Source organism: Ranitomeya imitator, chromosome 2, assembly GCF_032444005.1.
Source record: "Ranitomeya imitator isolate aRanImi1 chromosome 2, aRanImi1.pri, whole genome shotgun sequence".
Taxonomy (NCBI): domain Eukaryota; kingdom Metazoa; phylum Chordata; class Amphibia; order Anura; family Dendrobatidae; genus Ranitomeya; species Ranitomeya imitator.
The window spans coordinates 638,551,408-638,569,853 of record NC_091283.1 but is presented as its reverse complement, the minus strand read 5'-3'; the positions used below and the strand labels follow the sequence as shown (position 1 = coordinate 638,569,853).

Genomic DNA, 18,446 nt, shown 5'->3' with positions numbered 1-18,446 from the left:
TGACGGCCCGCGGCTCTCAGCGGCGCAAGCGGCGACCTCCGTTCCTAAGGATGCATTTAACGAAGGACCTTTGATGACGTCGCGGTCGCGTGACCGTGACGTCACCAAAGGTCCTTCGCTCAATGCATCCTTAGGATCGGAGGCCGGCCCTTGCACCGATGAGAGCCGCGGGCCGTCGAAGGGTAAGTATATCCCATATTTTTTATTTTTATTCTTTTTTTACATGAATATGGATCCCAGGGCGTGAAGGAGAGTCTCCTCTCCTTTAGATCCTGGGAACCATACAGGACCGCTCCCTGCACGACCCCCGACTTTTGAGATGCTTTGCAGGGGTTAAAAAGTTATCGTATATGCCGGAAAATACGGTACATTACAGATTACAAAATAAAAAAGGATTAACGTTGAAAAAAGAACTTACAGGTTATGTCATGGTATCATCTTGGCTGGCCTGTGGCTTAGGCTACTTTCACATAAGCGTTGGGCTTGGCCCGTCGCAGAGCGTCGGGCCTAGGTACCGACGCATGCTGTGGAAGCGCCGCACAACGGGGGCAGCGGATGCATTTTTTCCACGCATCCGCTGCCCCATTGTGAGTTGCGGGGAGGAGGGGGTGGAGCTTCGGCCGCGAATGCACGGCCGAAAATGGCGGACAAAACGCAAAAAAAAAGTTACATTGAACGTTTTTTTGTGCCGGCGGTCCGCCACAACACGACGGTTGCGACGTGTGGCAATACGTCGGTAATGTTAGTCTATGGGGAAAAAACGCATCCTGCGGACAACTTTGCAGAATGCGTTTTTTCTCCTAAACGACGCATTGCGACGTAGCTAAAACGACGCTAGTGTGAAAGTAGCCTTAGGAGGATAAATACATCCAGATGCATGGAACAGCTTTGCCAAGCTGTGTTAGATCGCTTCCCGGCCAAGACTGATGGCTGGTCTAAGACTATAGTGACTTATACTTCTGAGCTTGTGACATCACTAAAGGGCTGTTTAATGATATGCACTGATCGGATAGTTCTTTACTTATTCCAAGGTCTCAGACAAAGGCATTCCTGAGTGAGAGGGGAGGGACAACGGGTGGCTTTGCCGCATTGGTCACCTGCAGTTTAAAGCCACACCCTGCCCACCATTAGTATCAGCTAGCCCAGTCTCTATCATAGGCTTTGTTTCGGGTAGGAGTGAAACTGAGTGGGGGGAAGAGCAAGGGGTCGCAGCTGCATTGTGAGTGTGTGTGTGTGTGTGTAGTTAGCCATGTCCTTCTTAAACTACACTCACAATATGACAATTTTTGGCATTATCGTGACAGCAGCACAGGGCCATATAAGTTCTTCAATGACGCTGGCAGGCTCATCGTACATTACGGCTGTATAGCGGGGGAGGGAGAAAGAGTGGCTTAGAATTCCAGCCTTGTGCTGGCAGGCAGAGGAAGTTGCAGCTCAGAGCGCTGTATATGTAATTGAAGTAATCAGGACTTCTTCCTATTTCCTGACATATGCACTGTGGTATCAGTGGCTCGAAGGCATTTAACCCCTTAAAAACATCAGTTACTTATTGATATCTGTAAAAAAGGGACGTTTGCCCACTTTGATGCCAGATCTGGTGCCCAGAATCCATTTGGGCCAGGCTGGAGGGACTTGTTTTTGATGTGAGGCTCCATGTTCGATATGTATGCACTGTGGTATCAGTGGCCCAAAGGCATTTAACCCCTTAAAAACATCAGTTACTTATTCAAATCTGTGAAAATGGGCTGTTTGCCCACGTGAATGCCAGTTCTGGTGCCCAGAACCCATTTGGGCCAGGCTGAAGGGACCTGGGTTTGATGCAGGGCATCACTTTCTGTGTATTTTAAGTGTCGTATCAGTGATCCAAAGGCATTTAACCCATTAAAAACATCAGTTACTTATTCAAATCTGTGGAAATGGGCTGTTTGCCCACTTTGATGCCAGTTCTGGTGCCCAGAACCCATTTGGCCCAGGCTGGAGGGACCTGGGTTTGATGCAGGGCATCACTGTCTGTGAATTTTAAGTGTCAGATCAGTGGCCCAAAGGCATTTAACCCCTTAAAAACATCAGTTACTTATTCAAATATGTGAAAATGGGCTGTTTGCCCACTTTGATGCCAGTTCTGGTGTCCAGAACCCATTTAGGCAAGGCTGAAGGGACCTGGGTTTGATGCAGGGCATCACTTTCTGTGAATTTTAAGTGTCGTATCAGTGGCCCAAAGGCATTTAACCCCTTAAAAACATCAGTTACTTATTCAAATCTGAGAAAATGGGCTGTTTGCCCACTTTGATGCCAGTTCTGGTGCCCAGAACCCATTTGGGCCAGGCTGACGGGTCATGGGTTTGATGCAGGGCGTCACTTTCTGTGTATTGTAAGTGTCATATCAGTGGCCCAAAGGCATTTAACCCCTTAAAAACATCAGTTACTTATTCAAATCTGTGAAAATGGGCTGTTTGCCCACTTTGATGCCAGTTCTGGTGCCCAGAACCCATTTGAGCCAGGCTGAAGGGACCTGGGTTTGATGCAGGGCATCACTGTCTGTGTATTTTAATCGTCGTATCAGTGGCCCAAAGGCATTTAACCCCTTAAAAACATCAGTTACTTATTCAAATCTGTGAAAATGGGCTGTTTGCACACTTTGATGCCAGTTCTGGTGCCCAGAACCCATTTGTGCCAGGCTGAAGGGACCTGGGTTTGATGCAAGGCATCACTGTCTGTGTATTTTAAGTGTCATATCAGTGGCCCAAAGGCATTTAACCCCTTAAAAACATCAGTTACTTATTCAAATCTGTGGAAATGGGCTGTTTGCCCACTTTGATGCCAGTTCTGGTGCACAGAACCCATTTGGGCCAGGCTGGAGGGACCTGCATTTGATGCAGGGCATCACTGTCTGTGTATTTTACGTGTCATATCAGTGGCCCAAAGGCATTTAACCCCTTAAAAACATCAGTTACTTATTCAAATCTGTGAAAATGGGCTGTTTGCCCACTTTGATGCCAGTTCTGGTGCCCAGAACCCATTTGGGCCAGGCTGAAGGGACCTGGGTTTGATGCAGGGCATCACTGTCTGTGTATTTTAAGTGTCGTATCAGTGGCCCAAAGGCATTTAACCCCTTAAAAACATCAGTTACTTATTCAAATCTGTGGAAATGAGCTGTTTGCCCACTTTGATGCCAGTTCTGGTGCACAGAACCCATTTGGGCCAGGCTGGAGGGACCTGCGTTTGATGCAGGGCATCACTGTCTGTGAATTTTATGTGTCGTATCAGTGGCCCAAAGGCATTTAACCCCTTAAAAACATCAGTTACTTATTCAAATCTGTGAAAATGGGCTGTTTGCCCACTCTGCCAGTTTTAGTGCCCAGAACCCATTTGGGCCAGGCTGGAGGGATCTGGGTTTGATGCAGGGCATCACTTTCTGTGTATTGTAAGTGTCAGATCAGTGGCCCAAAGGCATTTAGCCCCTTAAAAACATCACTTATTCAAATGTCCAAAATTGACTGTCTGCCCACTTTGATGCCAGTTCTGATGCCCAGAACCCATTTGGGCCAGGCTGGAAAAAACTGGTTTTGATGTGGGGCGCCCTGTTCTATATAGCTGCAGTGTGAGATCAGTGGCCCAAAGGCATTTAACCCTTTCTTGAGCGCTCTTTGGTGCCCACTTTGATGCCCATTTTTGTGCCAGTTTTATTGTTTTTGTAGCCGTTTTTAAGTGTATTCACATTAGGGCACCTCACTGCATTGTCTTTTATTATCGTGATGATTATTTTTTGTTGTTAAACCTATAACAAACAGAAAAGAAACAATTGCCGAATAAGAAACCAACGAATAAGAAACCAACTTCAGCTTCGTCACTGGTCTTCTAATAGTAATATGGGCTGGTCTCATTATAATGGTACGGACACCATGGAGGATGAGCATCCTAACAGTGTATCGTAGTAACACAGGGGAGACTGAACTGGTAATGCACCTAGGATGGAGTAATCCTATTGCTGCATATAGTGTACACGGGGCTACAGAACAGGAGAAGGACTTGGGTATTCTGGTTACAAGTAAGCTGAGCAGCAGTACTCCATGTCAAGCAGCAGCCGCAAAAGCAAACAAGATTTTAGGGTGTATAAAAAGAGATAAAATCCTGTGATCCAAATGTATTGTTACCCCTGTATAAAATCACTTATGAGACCACATCTAGAATTTGGGATCCAATTTCAGGCTCAACATTCTAAAAAAGATATTGGAAGCCTAGTCAGATAATTGGAGGAAAACTAATTAATATATATATATTGTATTGTAAGGTGGTATTAAGCCTGGCTTAGTAATGGAGAGGTGTCAATAACATCCATTACTAATCCTAAAGTTTGTAAAAGGGTTAAATAAACACGCAGAATAAAGTATTTTAATGAAATGAACACACAGTTTTTTGCCATCATTATTCTTCTGCCAATCCAAATGATGCACTCGATCTCCTGTAATAAATAAAAAAAACTAACAATATACCCATACTTGTCCGGCATACAGTCAGTCCCACGGCGTAATCCATATCTGGGGGATATATAGTTTACAACCGGGAGCGGGTGCTAATGCTACCGTCCTGGCTGTAAACCACTGAGGAATGAATGAGAAGCTGCTGGCGTCAGCATCAGTGATGTCAGCGCAGCCTCTCAGCCTGACCCGTGGTGAACTCGGCAGCGTAGGAAAATGAACTGTCACCGACAATAAAACATTCAAAATCGATGAGAAATTTTAGTTTACAGGAAAAAAAAAGTTAAGAAACATTCTTTCCTGTATAATGACTTGTATATAAGGCAAAATTTAAAAAGGATTAAGAAAAAAAAAGTACCATATTTTTTTGGGATTATTTGTGGGGAAAAATGGGGGTGCATCTTATAATTTGAAAATACCTTACCAGCTGCAGTGGAGCTGGGTCCCAGGGTCGCTGCTGGAGGAGGCAAGAGTGGTGCGTAGCTGCAGGCCGCAAGCTGGGATGAGCAGGTGTGACAGGTGCGACACTGCGGGTGTTTGGTGGTGCAGGGGGCCCCGCCGACATTGTGAAAGCCCGGGACCCCCACACTTCCATGGTTTACATTGCAGTGGACTCTGGGTAATTGGCTGCTGGGGCAGAGCAGGCATAGATAGAGATCTCGACACCAAGATCTTGGGAGATGAGATCTCCGCGCCAAGATCTCCATCTGCTCATGCGCCGCCCCCGGCAGCCATTTTCCCTGGAGTCCACTGCAAAGTAAACCATGGAAGTACGGGGACTCTGGGCTTTCACAAAATGTCAGTGGAGCCCCTGTACCACCGAACACCCGCAGCATCGCACATCCGCACACCCCTTTCTCCCAGTCTGGGGTCCGCAGCACCACCCCACTCCTGCCTCTGCCAGCAGCGACCCCGCTTCACCTCATTCACCACCCCTGGTAAACAATAAGACACATGAATTGTAAGAAGTACCACCATTTTAGTAAAAAGGTTTTTTTCTTATTTTCTCCTCAAAATTTGTGGTGCGTCTTATAATTCGGTGAGTCTTACAAACCGCAAAATATGATAAGTAAACCAAAATTGAATTTTTGAATACATTTGTTTGGGAAATTTCAGTGTAATTTATGAAGAAAGCAACAGTTGCCAAAAATTAGATGGAAGAGGGACTTAGATACACCCTGTATTAACAATAAAGCAGGGCCTTATACACATTATGTTCAAATACGTGCAGTGCAAAGCCTGCCAAAAATGACAAGCAGGGTTAGCCATACACCCTCGAAGGCACCAACTGTAGTACCTCATTCAGTTATTGTGAACAAAGTGTAGCTGTGGTACTCCTACACTCAGAGGCTTTGCACACAGTGCAAATCCACAAAAAGTTATAAGGAGAGTCATCCATAGACCCTTGAAGGCAACAACTTGTGGGCCTCATTCAAATATTTTGAAAGTGTAGTTAATTTACTCCTACACTTATAAAAGCTTTACACAAACGTAAAGTCAGGAGAAAATGATAAGGAGGGTAATACAGTAATCCTCTTCAGGTGTCCACTATTTATTATCCTTTCTCGGGAGGCTGGGGGGACTGGCTCCACCTGCTTCCTGGAGCTCAATTCCCAGGTGCCTGGGCTTTAAGTGACCATGCTTCGGGTACTGCCGGAGAGCCCAACATGTAGAAATGGGCAACAACCCCCTGTGTCACTTGCACCATCGCTTGCTCCCACATAGGAGGTGGGGAACCCCAAGGACAGTCTGATCTCTCTGGGGTGGTAGCCCTGTGTCGAGGAGCCTCTCCCAGACCTGTTTATTTCTCAGAAAGGGTTCGTCCTGCTCCCCTCCTCAGATTACACCCACCGCATACTATCGATGTCGCCCCTCCATTTTAAGGAACGTGACCTTGGTTCCAGCGGTCAGCTCTGGCAGCCTTCGAGGCAAGTGTTCAGTATCTAATGCCCACTGGTTCAACTCGATGTGATGTCTCAAACTCTATGGTCACCCATCATCGCTGCCAGTGGTATGCAACATCCTCCTCCTGGGATGCCAGCCTTTGTTTCCTTGCGGCTAGCGGGCCTCCTAGCATTTCTCCAGCCATGGTCCTAGTTTGCCTTCTTCTCTCTTCCGACCAGCCTTGGCTCCGAAGTCCACTCACCAGTTGCTGGATCTTGGCTCTCCCATCCGCAGTCTGCAAGAATCTCTACGGTGAAGGCTGTGGCCTGGGTTCGGGCATTGGTGGTTGTGGACCACAGGCTTCTACCACCCCTGCTGTCACGCCAGCTTAATCTGGCTCAGATATTCCCCTGGTCGCTTCCTCGGGATTCTGCCAACTTTTTTTGAGGTTTATATATCAATGCAATGTGATACTAGCCACATTAAACTCTGTGGATGACTAATTGAATCCATAAAAAAAAAAAATAGAATTTTTTTTAAGTGTTATATAGCACCGAAATGTAACACGAAGCACGTAATACTCTATGGATGGCAATATAGTCACTTTTTTCACCCCTAAAAAAGAAAAGTGGTCACATGCAGCAGCTGTATATTTAGCAGCGGACTGCAAAACCCTAAGCCCTGCCTAGAGGCTGTATTCTGCTACTTTCCCTGCTCGTTCAACTGTCCCTATGCTAAATGCAGAATGCGATGCAGACAGCAAAGCACAAGATTACCCTTAGAAGGATTGTTAGTATGATGAATCAGCACCAGTATCAACACTAGAGGACTCTGATTAGTTACGCACACACAGGCCTGGATAACTGCTCTCTCCCTCCAATTACAACTGTCTTGGAGCTGTGCAATGGCGTCAGTGTGCTGAGTATGGCGGCGCCTGTCCTTTTGTAACTTCTGGTGAGGTAATTACCAAGATGTACTCCTCCAGATAACATCACGGCCCATTCAACAAGAGCAATCTCTACATCATGGGGTGAGCGTACCAGGGCCTAAGTGGGCCAGATCTGCAGGGCAGCGACATTGTCAAGCCTCAACACCTTCTACAGACATCATAATCTGGAGGTTATGTTAGGCCACAAGACAACCTTTGGAATAAAGGTCCTCCAGGCAGTTATCCCTCAATGAATAGTTTCTCTGGTATTCTCTTGGTGGTACTGTCAGGAGGGACAGCCTGGAAAGAGAGAATTAGTCCTATCGGTAACTGTGTATCCGGGAGTCCATCATGACAACACCCATTACATTCCTGCCCTTGAATTTACTTTCTGCTATGTGAGGTAAACATATAAATTTGAGTTGCATCCATCCTGGTGTTTTACTTGGAAAATCACTATTGGGTGGTTTAGGGAGGGGTTATTTAGCCTTCTGTGTGTTCCTGTCCTTATCAAGGATGTGAAGGCCTACATCCTGGTGGTGCTGTCATGATGGACTCCTGGAAACAATTACCAGTAGGACTTATCCCCTTTAGCCTCAAATTTGTAATTTTCATAGTGATAATAGGAGAAAACCGACCCCATAATTTTTTAATTTTTTTTTAATACACAATTTCTCCTGAAAGTGACGCTACCCCATCTGTGGTCAAAAATTGCTGTTTGGACATAGGGCAGGGTTTGTAAAGGAGAGAGTGCCATTTGGAGCATAAATTTGACTGAATTAGATTGTGAATGTCATGCGGCATTTGTAGAGCCCCTGACATAAGAAAACAGCATAAACCCCCACAAGTGACCCCATTTTGGAAACTATACCCCTTAAGGCATTCAACTAGTAGCATATTGAACATTTTTAACCTACAGGTGATTCACAAAACATTATAACATTTAGGTGTCAATACAAAAAGTTAACATTTTTTCCACTAAAATACTGTTTCAGTACCAAATTTATAATTTCCACGAGGGGTAATAAGAAAAATGGACCCCATAATTTATTATGCAATTTTTACCAAACGTAGCCATACCCAATATGTAGTTGTACACTACTATTTGAGTACACGACAGAGCGGATGGGAAGAGACGCTACATGCGTAGATTGTGGGCTCCATTAGCCGAGCTCCTGAGGTGCCAGAACATCAGAAACCCCCCTCAAAGTGACCCATATTGGAAACATCACTGTTTAAGGAATTCATCTAGGGGTGTAGTGAGTGTTGGGACGGGGGAATATAACATTTTAGTGGTAAAAGAATGTATCTTTTTTATTTGCTCCAAATTTGTCAGTTACCCAAAGGTTAATAGGTAATGATGAGTGAGTGTACTCGTTGCTCGGGTGTTCCCCGAGCACGCTCAGGTGGTCTCTGAGTATTTATGACTGTTCGGAGATTTAGTTTTCATAGCTGCAGATGAATGATTTACAGCTATTAGCCAGCTTGAATACATGTGGGGATTCCCTAGCAACCAGGCAATCTCCACATGCACTCAGCCTGGCTAGTAGCTGTAAATCATTCAGCTGCCACAATGAAAACTATATCTCCGGAGAGCAGTCATAAATACTCGGAGGTCACCCGAGCGTGCTCGGGAAAACCCGAGCAACAAGTACACTCGCTCATCACTGTTAATAGGTGATAGTGGACTCCACTATTTACTGCTTAATTTTTCCTCACACACGCTGATGCCCTATGTTGGAAACTTGTTTGGCCACATGTCAGGGCTGAAAAGGAAGGAGTGCTATTTGGTGTGATGCTAGTCACTTATCACGGCTAAGCCGTGAGTCAGAGTGGTCAAGGAGTCCAAGATCAGAAGCCAGGATTGTACGTCATAAATAGAAGACACAAAAGCGTAGTCAGGTAACGTTCCGATGTCAGAGTACCGAGAGGATAACGGATCAGAACTGAAGGGTTTAAACAGGCAGATGGTGAAAACGAAGTCCAAGGTCAGGCAACAGATGAAGCATACAGAACTCAAGGCACAGGAAAGTACAAGCATCACAAGGTGAATGTACATCTGGCATTGTTGTGGGAGAAGCAGCTCAGTTAACAAGTATGGTCATTAACTGGAATGATGAACACATGGAGACAGCCGACACCTTACAGTCTCAGATTGGATCGTTGAGCAGTCAATCACAATGACAGTTTAGCACGCCCATGTACCAGATTGGATGGCCAAGCTGTCAAAGTACTGACAGCTTCAGCACACCCCTATACCACATTGGATGGACGAGCTGTCAGTAACCGCATCCCAGACACGCTGAGGGGTGGAATCATGACAGTACCCTCTCTCCTGGGGGGGAGGGGGCACCGGACCCCCAAGCTTCCGAGGAGATTTTAGATGGAAGGCCCTACCTAACTGATCGGCTTTCTCAAGAAGGGACCAAGGATCTCTCCTCTGGTCCGTTTCCCCTCCAGTGGATGAAGTACTGGAGGGAATTAGAGACTCTCTGAGAATCCAGAAACTTCTGAACCTCATACTCCAGGCTACCGTCCATGGAAACGGAGGAGGCGGGGATGAGGGAGACGATGTAGAAGGAACATACTCCTTTAATAGGGATTTATGGAATACGTTAGGGATGTGAATGGATGGAGGAAGCTTTAATCTAAACTCCACAGGATTGACTACCTCCAGGATCTCATATGGATCAATGAACTTTGGACCCAACTTTGCCGACAACACTTTAAGTTTAATGTTCAATGACCTGAGGTTAGCATCCTCAATAATCAGAACCTCCCACTCCCGTCTCCAAGACTTTTCACGTGTTTCGACAATTCTTTGGAATGCACTACCCAGGTTAATAAGATTAATCCCAATCCCCACAGTTTTAGGCGTGCCCTAAAAACGCATTTGTTCAGACTGGCCTACCGCCTCAATGCATTAACCTAACTATCCCTGTGTGGCCCATTCAAGAAAAAAAACAACAAACCTTAAACCTTAATCGGGTTCCTCACATCATGTTCTCATACACTTTATACAGTTAATAGCCCTCTGTGTCTGTACTGTTACATACTTAGGCTGTTAGCTGATTCATGCAGCTTTACATGAACACCCAATCATTACACTATGGCTGGTCCGAACAACGAAAGCAATTGTTACCATCCACCTCGCGTGTCTCCTTTTTCCTATAGATTGTAAGCTTGCGAGCAGGGACCTCATTCCTATTGGTATCTATTTTGAACTGTGATGCTGTAATGTCTATTATCTGTACAAATCCTCTCTATAATTTGTCAAGCGCTGCGGAATATGTTGGCGCTATATAAATAAAATTATTATTATTGTTAATGTTTCTAGAAGACAACCAAACCTTATCCCCAATTTCAAAGACAGGATCCACTGAACGTCTTCTATCTGCCTTTCGTTTTTGGTGAATCTGGGCAGTCTCAATATTTTTTTGAACCTCCCTCCAGACATCCCCAAGTCTCTGCACGGCGACCTCACCCCAGGGCATTCAGAACTGATCCTGGAAAATTCACCAAAATGGGGATGAAAATCATAATTACAGAAGAACGGTGAGGTCCCAGTAGATTGATTTGCTCGACTGTTAAAAGCTCTCATAGAGAGGTAAAAATGAAGACCAGCCTTCCTGCCGAGCTGCCACAAAGCACCTTAAAATTTGTTCCAAAGACTGATTTGTCCTCTCAGTCTGATCATTGGTTTCAGTGTGATAAGCAGATGAAAAAGACAAGTCAACCCCTAGTTTAAGGCAAAAAGCTCTCCAAAATTTAGAGACAAATTGTACTCCCCTATCAGATACAATGTTCAGAGGGATTCCATGTAACCTTACAATATGAGAAATAAACAACCCGGAGAGTGTTTCCGCATTAGGTAATCCTGACAAAAGAACAAAATGAGCTTGTTTGCTGAATCGATTAACTACCACTCAGATAGTAGTCTTAGGGTACCGTCTCACAGTGGCACTTTTGTCGCTACGACGGTACGATCCGTGACGTTCCAGCGATATCCATACGATATCGCTGTGTCTGACACGCGGCAGCGATCAGGGACCCTGCTGAGAATCGTACGTCGTAGCAGATCGTTTGGAACTTTCTTTTGTCGCTGGATCTCCCGCTGTCATCGCTGGATCGGTGTGTGTGACACCGATCCAGCGATGCGTTCGCTTGTAACCAGAGTAAACATCGGGTTACTAAGCGCAGGGCCGCGCTTAGTAACCCGATGTTTATCCTGGTTACCATCGTAAATGTAAAAAAAAACAAAAAAAACAGTACATACTTACATTCCGGTGTCCGTCAGGTCCCTTGCCGTCTGCTTCCCGCACTGACTGACTGCCGGCCGTAAAGTGAAAGCAGAGCACAGCGCGCTGGGTTACTAAGCGCGGCCCTGCGCTTAGTAACCCAATGTTTACCCTGGTTACCCAGGGACTTCGGCATCGTTGGTCGCTGGAGAGCTGTCTGTGTGACAGCTCTCCAGCGACCACACAACGACTTACCAACGATCACGGCCAGGTCGTATCGCTGGTCGTGATCGTTGGTTAATCGTATAGTGTAACGGTACCCTTACCTTCAGACAGAGGTAAATCTGTAATGAAATTCATGGACAAATGAGTCCATGGTCTTTCAGGAATAGGCAATGGAGCCAGTTCCCCAGCCTGCCGACTATGACTAACTTTGGCGCGTGCGCAGACTTCACAAGCAGATACAAAATCTTTAATATCATTATGCATGGATGGCCACCAAAAAAGTCTAGCAATGGCTTTCCTTGTGGCAGTAACCCCAGGATGACCACTTAAAACAGAATCATGAAATTTCTGTAACACCGTAATCTTAGGTACACAGGCACAAATAATTTAGACCCTGTGGAAGTGAAAGGAGCCAACGACTGGACTTTACGAATCTCCTCTTCCAGCTCTGAGGTTACCATAGACACTACAATACCCTGAGAAATAATGGAAGATGGAGGTTCTGGGGAAAAATGCAATCTAGACTACGAGATAAAGCGTCAGCTTTCACATTCTTAGACCCTAGCCTGAAAGTAATAGAAAAATTAAAGCGAGAGAAAAACAAGGACCATCTGGCGTGACTAGGTGTTAACCTTTTAACCGATTCAATGTAAGCTAAATTCTTGTGATCCATGATCACCGTAACTGGATGAACCGCCCCTCCAAAAAATGTCTACATTCCTCAAAGGCCAATTTGACAGCAAGTAACTCCCAATTCCCAACATCATAATTTCTCTATGCCGGTGAAAAAATTTTTAGAAAGAAAAGCACAAGGACACAGGTTAGTCAGCGTTTTGGGCTCCTGCGATAAGACTGCCTCCATTCCGATCTCCGAAGCATCCACCTCCACAATGAATGGTTCTTGGAGATCAGGTTGGATCAGAATGGGTGCAGACATAAAACACTCTTAATCTTTCAAAAGCCCTGATAGCACCCGGCGACCAAATTGAGATTTGCCCCCTTACGTGTATGTTCAGTAAGTGGTTTAGCAATCTGTGAAACCCCTTGATAAATTTTTTATAATAGTTGGTGAATCCCAGAAAACGCTGCAAAGCCTTAAGATCACAAGGTTGAACCCAATCAATTATGGCCTGTAGCTTCCCAAGGTCCATCATAAACCCTTCTGCTGTCAAGATAAACCCCCAAGAAAGATTTCCTGAATAGAAAAAGCACAATTCTCTAATTTAGCGAATAGAGAGTTCTCTCCCAGTCTCTTAACATAGCATGGACATGTCTAAGTGTCTAAGTCTGGCAAGAAAATTAGAATGTCATTGAGGTAAATCACAACAAATCTTCCAATGCAATCAGAGAAAATATTCATACAATTTTGAAACACAGCAGGTGCATTAGATAATCTTAAAGGCATAACAAGGTTTTCAAACAGACCCTCAGACGTTAAAAATGCCGTTTTCCACTCATCACTTCCAGATACGTATCAAATTGTAAGACCCTCTGAGATCAAGTTTAGAAAACACCCTGGCCCCAGAAGCTGATTATATAGGTCAGGGATGAGTGGAAGTGGGTAAGTATTTTTAACCGTGATCTTGTTTAGTTCTCGGAAATCAAGGCAAGGACAGAGACCCGCCATCTTTAGCAAAGAAAAATCCAGCAGCTACAGGAGAGGAGGAAGGACAGATATGACCCTTCCATAAAATTTTGTGAATATATTCTTTCATGGCGGTCTGTTCAGGCCTCGACAAATTGTAAAGGCGAGCTTTTGGCAATTTGGCGCTAGGAATAAGGTCAATAGCTCTGTCAATAGGGATGATGGGGAGGTAGTATCTCCACCTCTTTTTCCGAGAGCACACGTCCAAAGTCCTACAGGTACCCCAGAAGACCTTCCAAACTAGCGGAGCATATTTGTATATTTTATTTTTTGACGTTTCTTGTAACAACTGGGGCTCCATTTCACAATCTCTTTCAGACACCAATCAGTAACTGGATTGTGAATCCACAACCACGGAAACCTCAGTACCAATACAGCAGGTAAATTATCCAACATAAAACAGGACATGGATTCAGAGTGGAGTGCCCCCCACTTGGAGAGTGAAATCCACCATTGTGCTCTTGACCAAATTGTGAGCTAACGGTGTCATGTCAAGGTCAATTATTTGAATGGGTCTTTCTAAACTAAATGTCCCTAACCCTAACTTCAGAACCAGTCCCGAATCAATAAAGTTAGCAGTAGACCTACAGTCAATGAATGCTAATGTTGATAACACCTGCTTCCCGAAGGTAATCATCATATTTATTAGTGGAAGAAAAGGGTACCTGGGAGTCTGGGTGACCTCCTCGGTCACCATCCAGACTCAGACGTTCTCCCGATGGTTTGGTGGCTTGTGGACGAGTTGGGAAATTTTTAAGAAAATGTCCAGAGAGACCACAGTATAGAAAGAGTCCGAGATCTTGTCTACATCTTCACTCCGCAGCGCAAAGACTGGCAACTCTAACCTCTGGTAAATGGACCTGCTTCAGGGAAGTATAACATGCAGCCTGCTGTTCACCATGTCTCTCACGGATTCTGCGGTCCATTTGTATGGCCTGGGTCATGGCCTCCATCAGAGGACAAGGGGCGTCATGGAGGATCAGAGCATCTTTGAGTGACTCGGAAGGGCCTCTTTGGAACTGGCACCTGAAAGCAGCATCATTCCATAGAACTTTGGTGGACCACTGCCCGAGCTCAGTGCAGTAGTCATCATCTGTGCGACCGCCCTTTGCAAGGTTCGTGATCTTAGCCTCCGCGGCCTGGATTCTGTCAGGTTCATCATATATCAGACCTAAACTGTCAAAAAAGGCATCAACAGAAAACCGTTCTGGTGCTTGTGGGGACAAACAAAATGCCCAGGTTTGAAGACCCCCTTGCAGTAGGGACATGATTATTCCCACCCACTGGAACCCGTCCCCTGATGACCGGGGGGCACAGGGTAAAAAATAACTTACAGCTCTTCCTGAATACCCTAAACTGGTCTTTCTCTCCCAAAAATTTATCAGGGAGGGATATGACAGGTTCGGGAGAGACCAACTGTACATCAGAGGGTACTGATGTCACGGCAACTGCCAGCAGTGGGGGACTATGGGAGGTCTTCACTAAGATATCTATCTGACCCTGCAACTGATATTGCGATGACTCCAGACTCTTGCAATCCTTCGCCAGATCCTGAGTCATCTGCATCAAATTCACCACCTGGTCACAAAGTGTTTGAACAGGATCCATACTGATGAAAAAGAAAAACGTATGGGCCAAACGTAATGTGACACTAGTCACTTCTCACGGTCAAGCTGTGAGTCACAGTGGTCAAGAAGTCCAAGGTCAAATGTCAGGAGGGTACGTCATACGTCATAAACAGAAGGAAGAGACAAAAGCGTAGTCAGGTAACTTTCCAAAGTCAGAGTACCGAGAGGATAACAGATCAGAGCTGAAGGGGTAAAACAGGCAGATGGTCAAAACGAAGTCCAAGATCAGGCAACAGATCAAGCATACAGAACTCAAGGCACAGGAAAGCACAAACCTCACAAGGTGAATGTACATCTAGCAGCTCTGGGAGAAACAGCTCAGTTAAGAAGCATGGTCATTAACTGGAATAATGAACACATGGAGACAGCTGATGCCTCACAGTCTCAGATTGGATAGTCGAGCTGTCAATCAACACACTGACAGCTCAGCATGCCCCTGTACCAGAATGGATGGCCAAGCTGTCAGTAACTGCATCCCAGACACGCTGACGGGTGGAACTGTGACATTTGGTTTTTGGAGCACAGATTTTGGTAAAATAGTATGCGGGCGACATTTGCAGAGCCCCGAAGGTGCCAGAACAGCAGAAACCCCCCCCCAAAAGTGACCCCCTTTGTAGAAATTGCACCTCTTAGCATATTCATCTACAGCTGCAGTGACTATTTTGTTACACATAATGTTTTGTGTCCACCTGATGAAGACGGTATTTCCGTTGAAACGCTTTGTGGCTTAACCATATCCTGGTGTCAGAGTCTTCTTTCTGTGCTCCTTAGACTGAGCTTTCATTTTTTTTTCCCGTGTCTGTATCCTCCATTGGAGGTGTTCGGCTGGAGATGCGGGGGGACTTTGCACTTTCCCCGTTTCTTTGGAGCTACCTTCTTGGCGCTCTGGAGCAAACCTCCCACTATTGATTTTATTTTGTAACATTGACGCCATGCTTTTTTCCTGAAAAATTACAAATCTGCCAGTTTAGTTCTCATACATTGTGTCCCCATACAGTTTTGATCCCCCAGATATTGTAGTAGCCCCCATACATTGTGCCCAGCCTTGTGCTTCTGGTGACACACACCACGTAAGTTTTTAATTGCGCTCTCCCTGCTACAATAATGCCAAACATGCGGCTGCTTAATGCAGTTTAGGCACAGTGGGGCTCAGAAAGAGGGGGCAATTGGATTTAGGAGAGCAAATTTCACTGTGCGGTATAGGGGATACGACGGTTTTATTTTTCTATTTTTCTGGTCGGTGTGATTACAGCGATACAAGATTTATATATTTTTTTATGTTTTGCTGCTACCACAAAGTATTAAAAAAAAAAGGTTTTTCGGCACTATATTGTGGTGCTTCTTGTGCATTGAGATTTTGGGCACATCATTTTTTTATCGCTTTTTAACCCCTTCATGACCATGGGATTTTTCGTTTTTCCGTGTTCGTTTTTCACTCCCCTGCTTCCCAGAGCCATAACTTTTTTATTTTTCCATCAATTTGGCCATGTGAGGGCTTATTTTTTGCGTGACGAGTTGTACTTTTGAACGACATCATTGGTTTTAGCATGTCGTGTACGAGAAAATGGGAAAACAATTCCAAGTGCGGTGAAATTGCAAAAAAAGTGCAATCCCACACTTGTTTTTTGTTTGGCTTTTTTGCGAGGTTCACTAAATGCTAAAACTGACCTGACATTATGATTCTCCAGGTCATTATGAGTTCATAGACACCTAACATGACTAGGCTATTTTTTTTGATGCGGGCTCACCACCGGAGCCCGCATCAAAGTAGGGGATCTGACCTCGGATCTATCCCGTCCGAGGTCAGAAAGGGGTTAATCCGATTTTTAAGATGTAGTATGAACAATTAAAAACATCTCGTCCCGCAAAAAATAAGCCCTCACATGGCCATATTGACGGAAAAATAAAAAAGTTGGCTTGCGATGTAAATTGTCTTTTCAGAGAGGAAGAGGACTAGAACTCTAGTGTCACCTATAGGAAGTAGTAATCCTAAAAGTCAATGTTGACCCTTTAATGAACCTTATCACATGACTTAGGATAAAAAACAAAACCAGAATCTCAATTTGCAGACACTGTGTTTCGGGGTGCTTCCCCTCATCAGTGCAAAGTGTGACATCTGCTTTGGCTGGGTGAGAGGCGTTTGATCGGAATCCAAGGGGTAACGTTTCTCCTTAAGGAGAGTGACATGCCAGGCATGCCGATATGAGGAGACTTTTAAGCCGCAATGTTCCACTGGGAAATATGCAAATTGTCTCTTCGGATCTTCTGTCTCTTTTCTTCTGATGTCACACCCTTCTTGGCTGAGTTGAGAGATGAGGTCTTGGGAGCTGTTTTCTCAGACTGCAGCCCACCCTGACAGGTGACTAGGACTGGTTGCTCTTTGAATTATTATTAAATTCTTGGAGAATCCCTTTAAATAATGAAGGCTCTTCCTCTAAATCTATTAAGCATCTATTAGACCATTGTCAGCCAACAGACTTATCTCCATACTGTTCTCTAACACTGCTTTATGTCTTCTCTTCTAGGAAAAGTCAAAAATGCCAAAATGCATTGTTGATTATTGCCATAATTATGCTGGAATGCGGAAAAATTATGCCAATGTAATTCTCCATGGTTTTCCAACCACTCTTGATAGAATAAAAACCTGGCTGAAATCTTTAGAACAAGGTGGTCAAGTTTTCAAGAACCTTGATGAGATGGCTGCAAAAATACATGAGGGCAAAAAGCATGACTCGTATCGCATTTGCTCTGAACATTTTTCCCAGCAATGTTATATGGTGAATGGAGACAAAAAAGTATTGAATAAAAATGCAGTTCCAACAATCTTGACTCCCTGTGTGACGGAACCAAGCTGTATCCATAGGCCAGAGCCCCTGAGCAGACAGGTAAGTTGTGGACTTACAGTATATCGACACAACTGATGAGGTCTATATCTCTGTACATTGGTAATACCATTATATTGGAAAAAAACATTTGGGCCGATTCATCAACTCTTTAACACCAGAGAATGTGCGGAAAAGCTTTAAAAGTTGTTAAATTTTTGTGCAATGTGGAGTTGCTCTAAAAATGTAGCAACTTTTGTCGTATGAATCCTCTCTGTTGAAATGGGTGGAGCTGAGGAGGACCTTGGATGGGGAGTGGCCATTCCACGCCCAATCATTAATTAAAAGTACCGGCGTTTTGTGGAGCATAAATGCCACTCTAGTCACTTATCGGATTAGCATTTCTGGCATGGTGCATGCGACTCCGAACAGAAATTGCGCCGAATTCATAAAGTGGCATGCGCTTCTTAATGAGTTTGGCACTTTGTACTCCAGCAAGACTGGCGTAGCGTCAGTATGCACTGCACCAGTCTTGATGAATCAGCCCCAATGGTTACCATATTGCTGCATTTCACATCACACTTACATTTTCCTCCTA

At 44.8% G+C, this 18,446-nt stretch overlaps 1 protein-coding gene across 1 annotated transcript in view; it reads left to right on the top strand.

Moving 5' to 3' along the window:
* The window catches only part of LOC138665342 (gastrula zinc finger protein XlCGF53.1-like), a 72,504-nt gene that overhangs the window by 9,887 nt on the left and 44,171 nt on the right, over nucleotides 1-18,446 (top strand). The window contains exon 2 of the mRNA XM_069752734.1: nucleotides 17,552-17,911. Coding sequence (XP_069608835.1) covers nucleotides 17,564-17,911 — 348 coding nt within the window. The 5' untranslated portion in view covers nucleotides 17,552-17,563. The remainder of the gene's footprint in view (nucleotides 1-17,551; nucleotides 17,912-18,446) is intronic.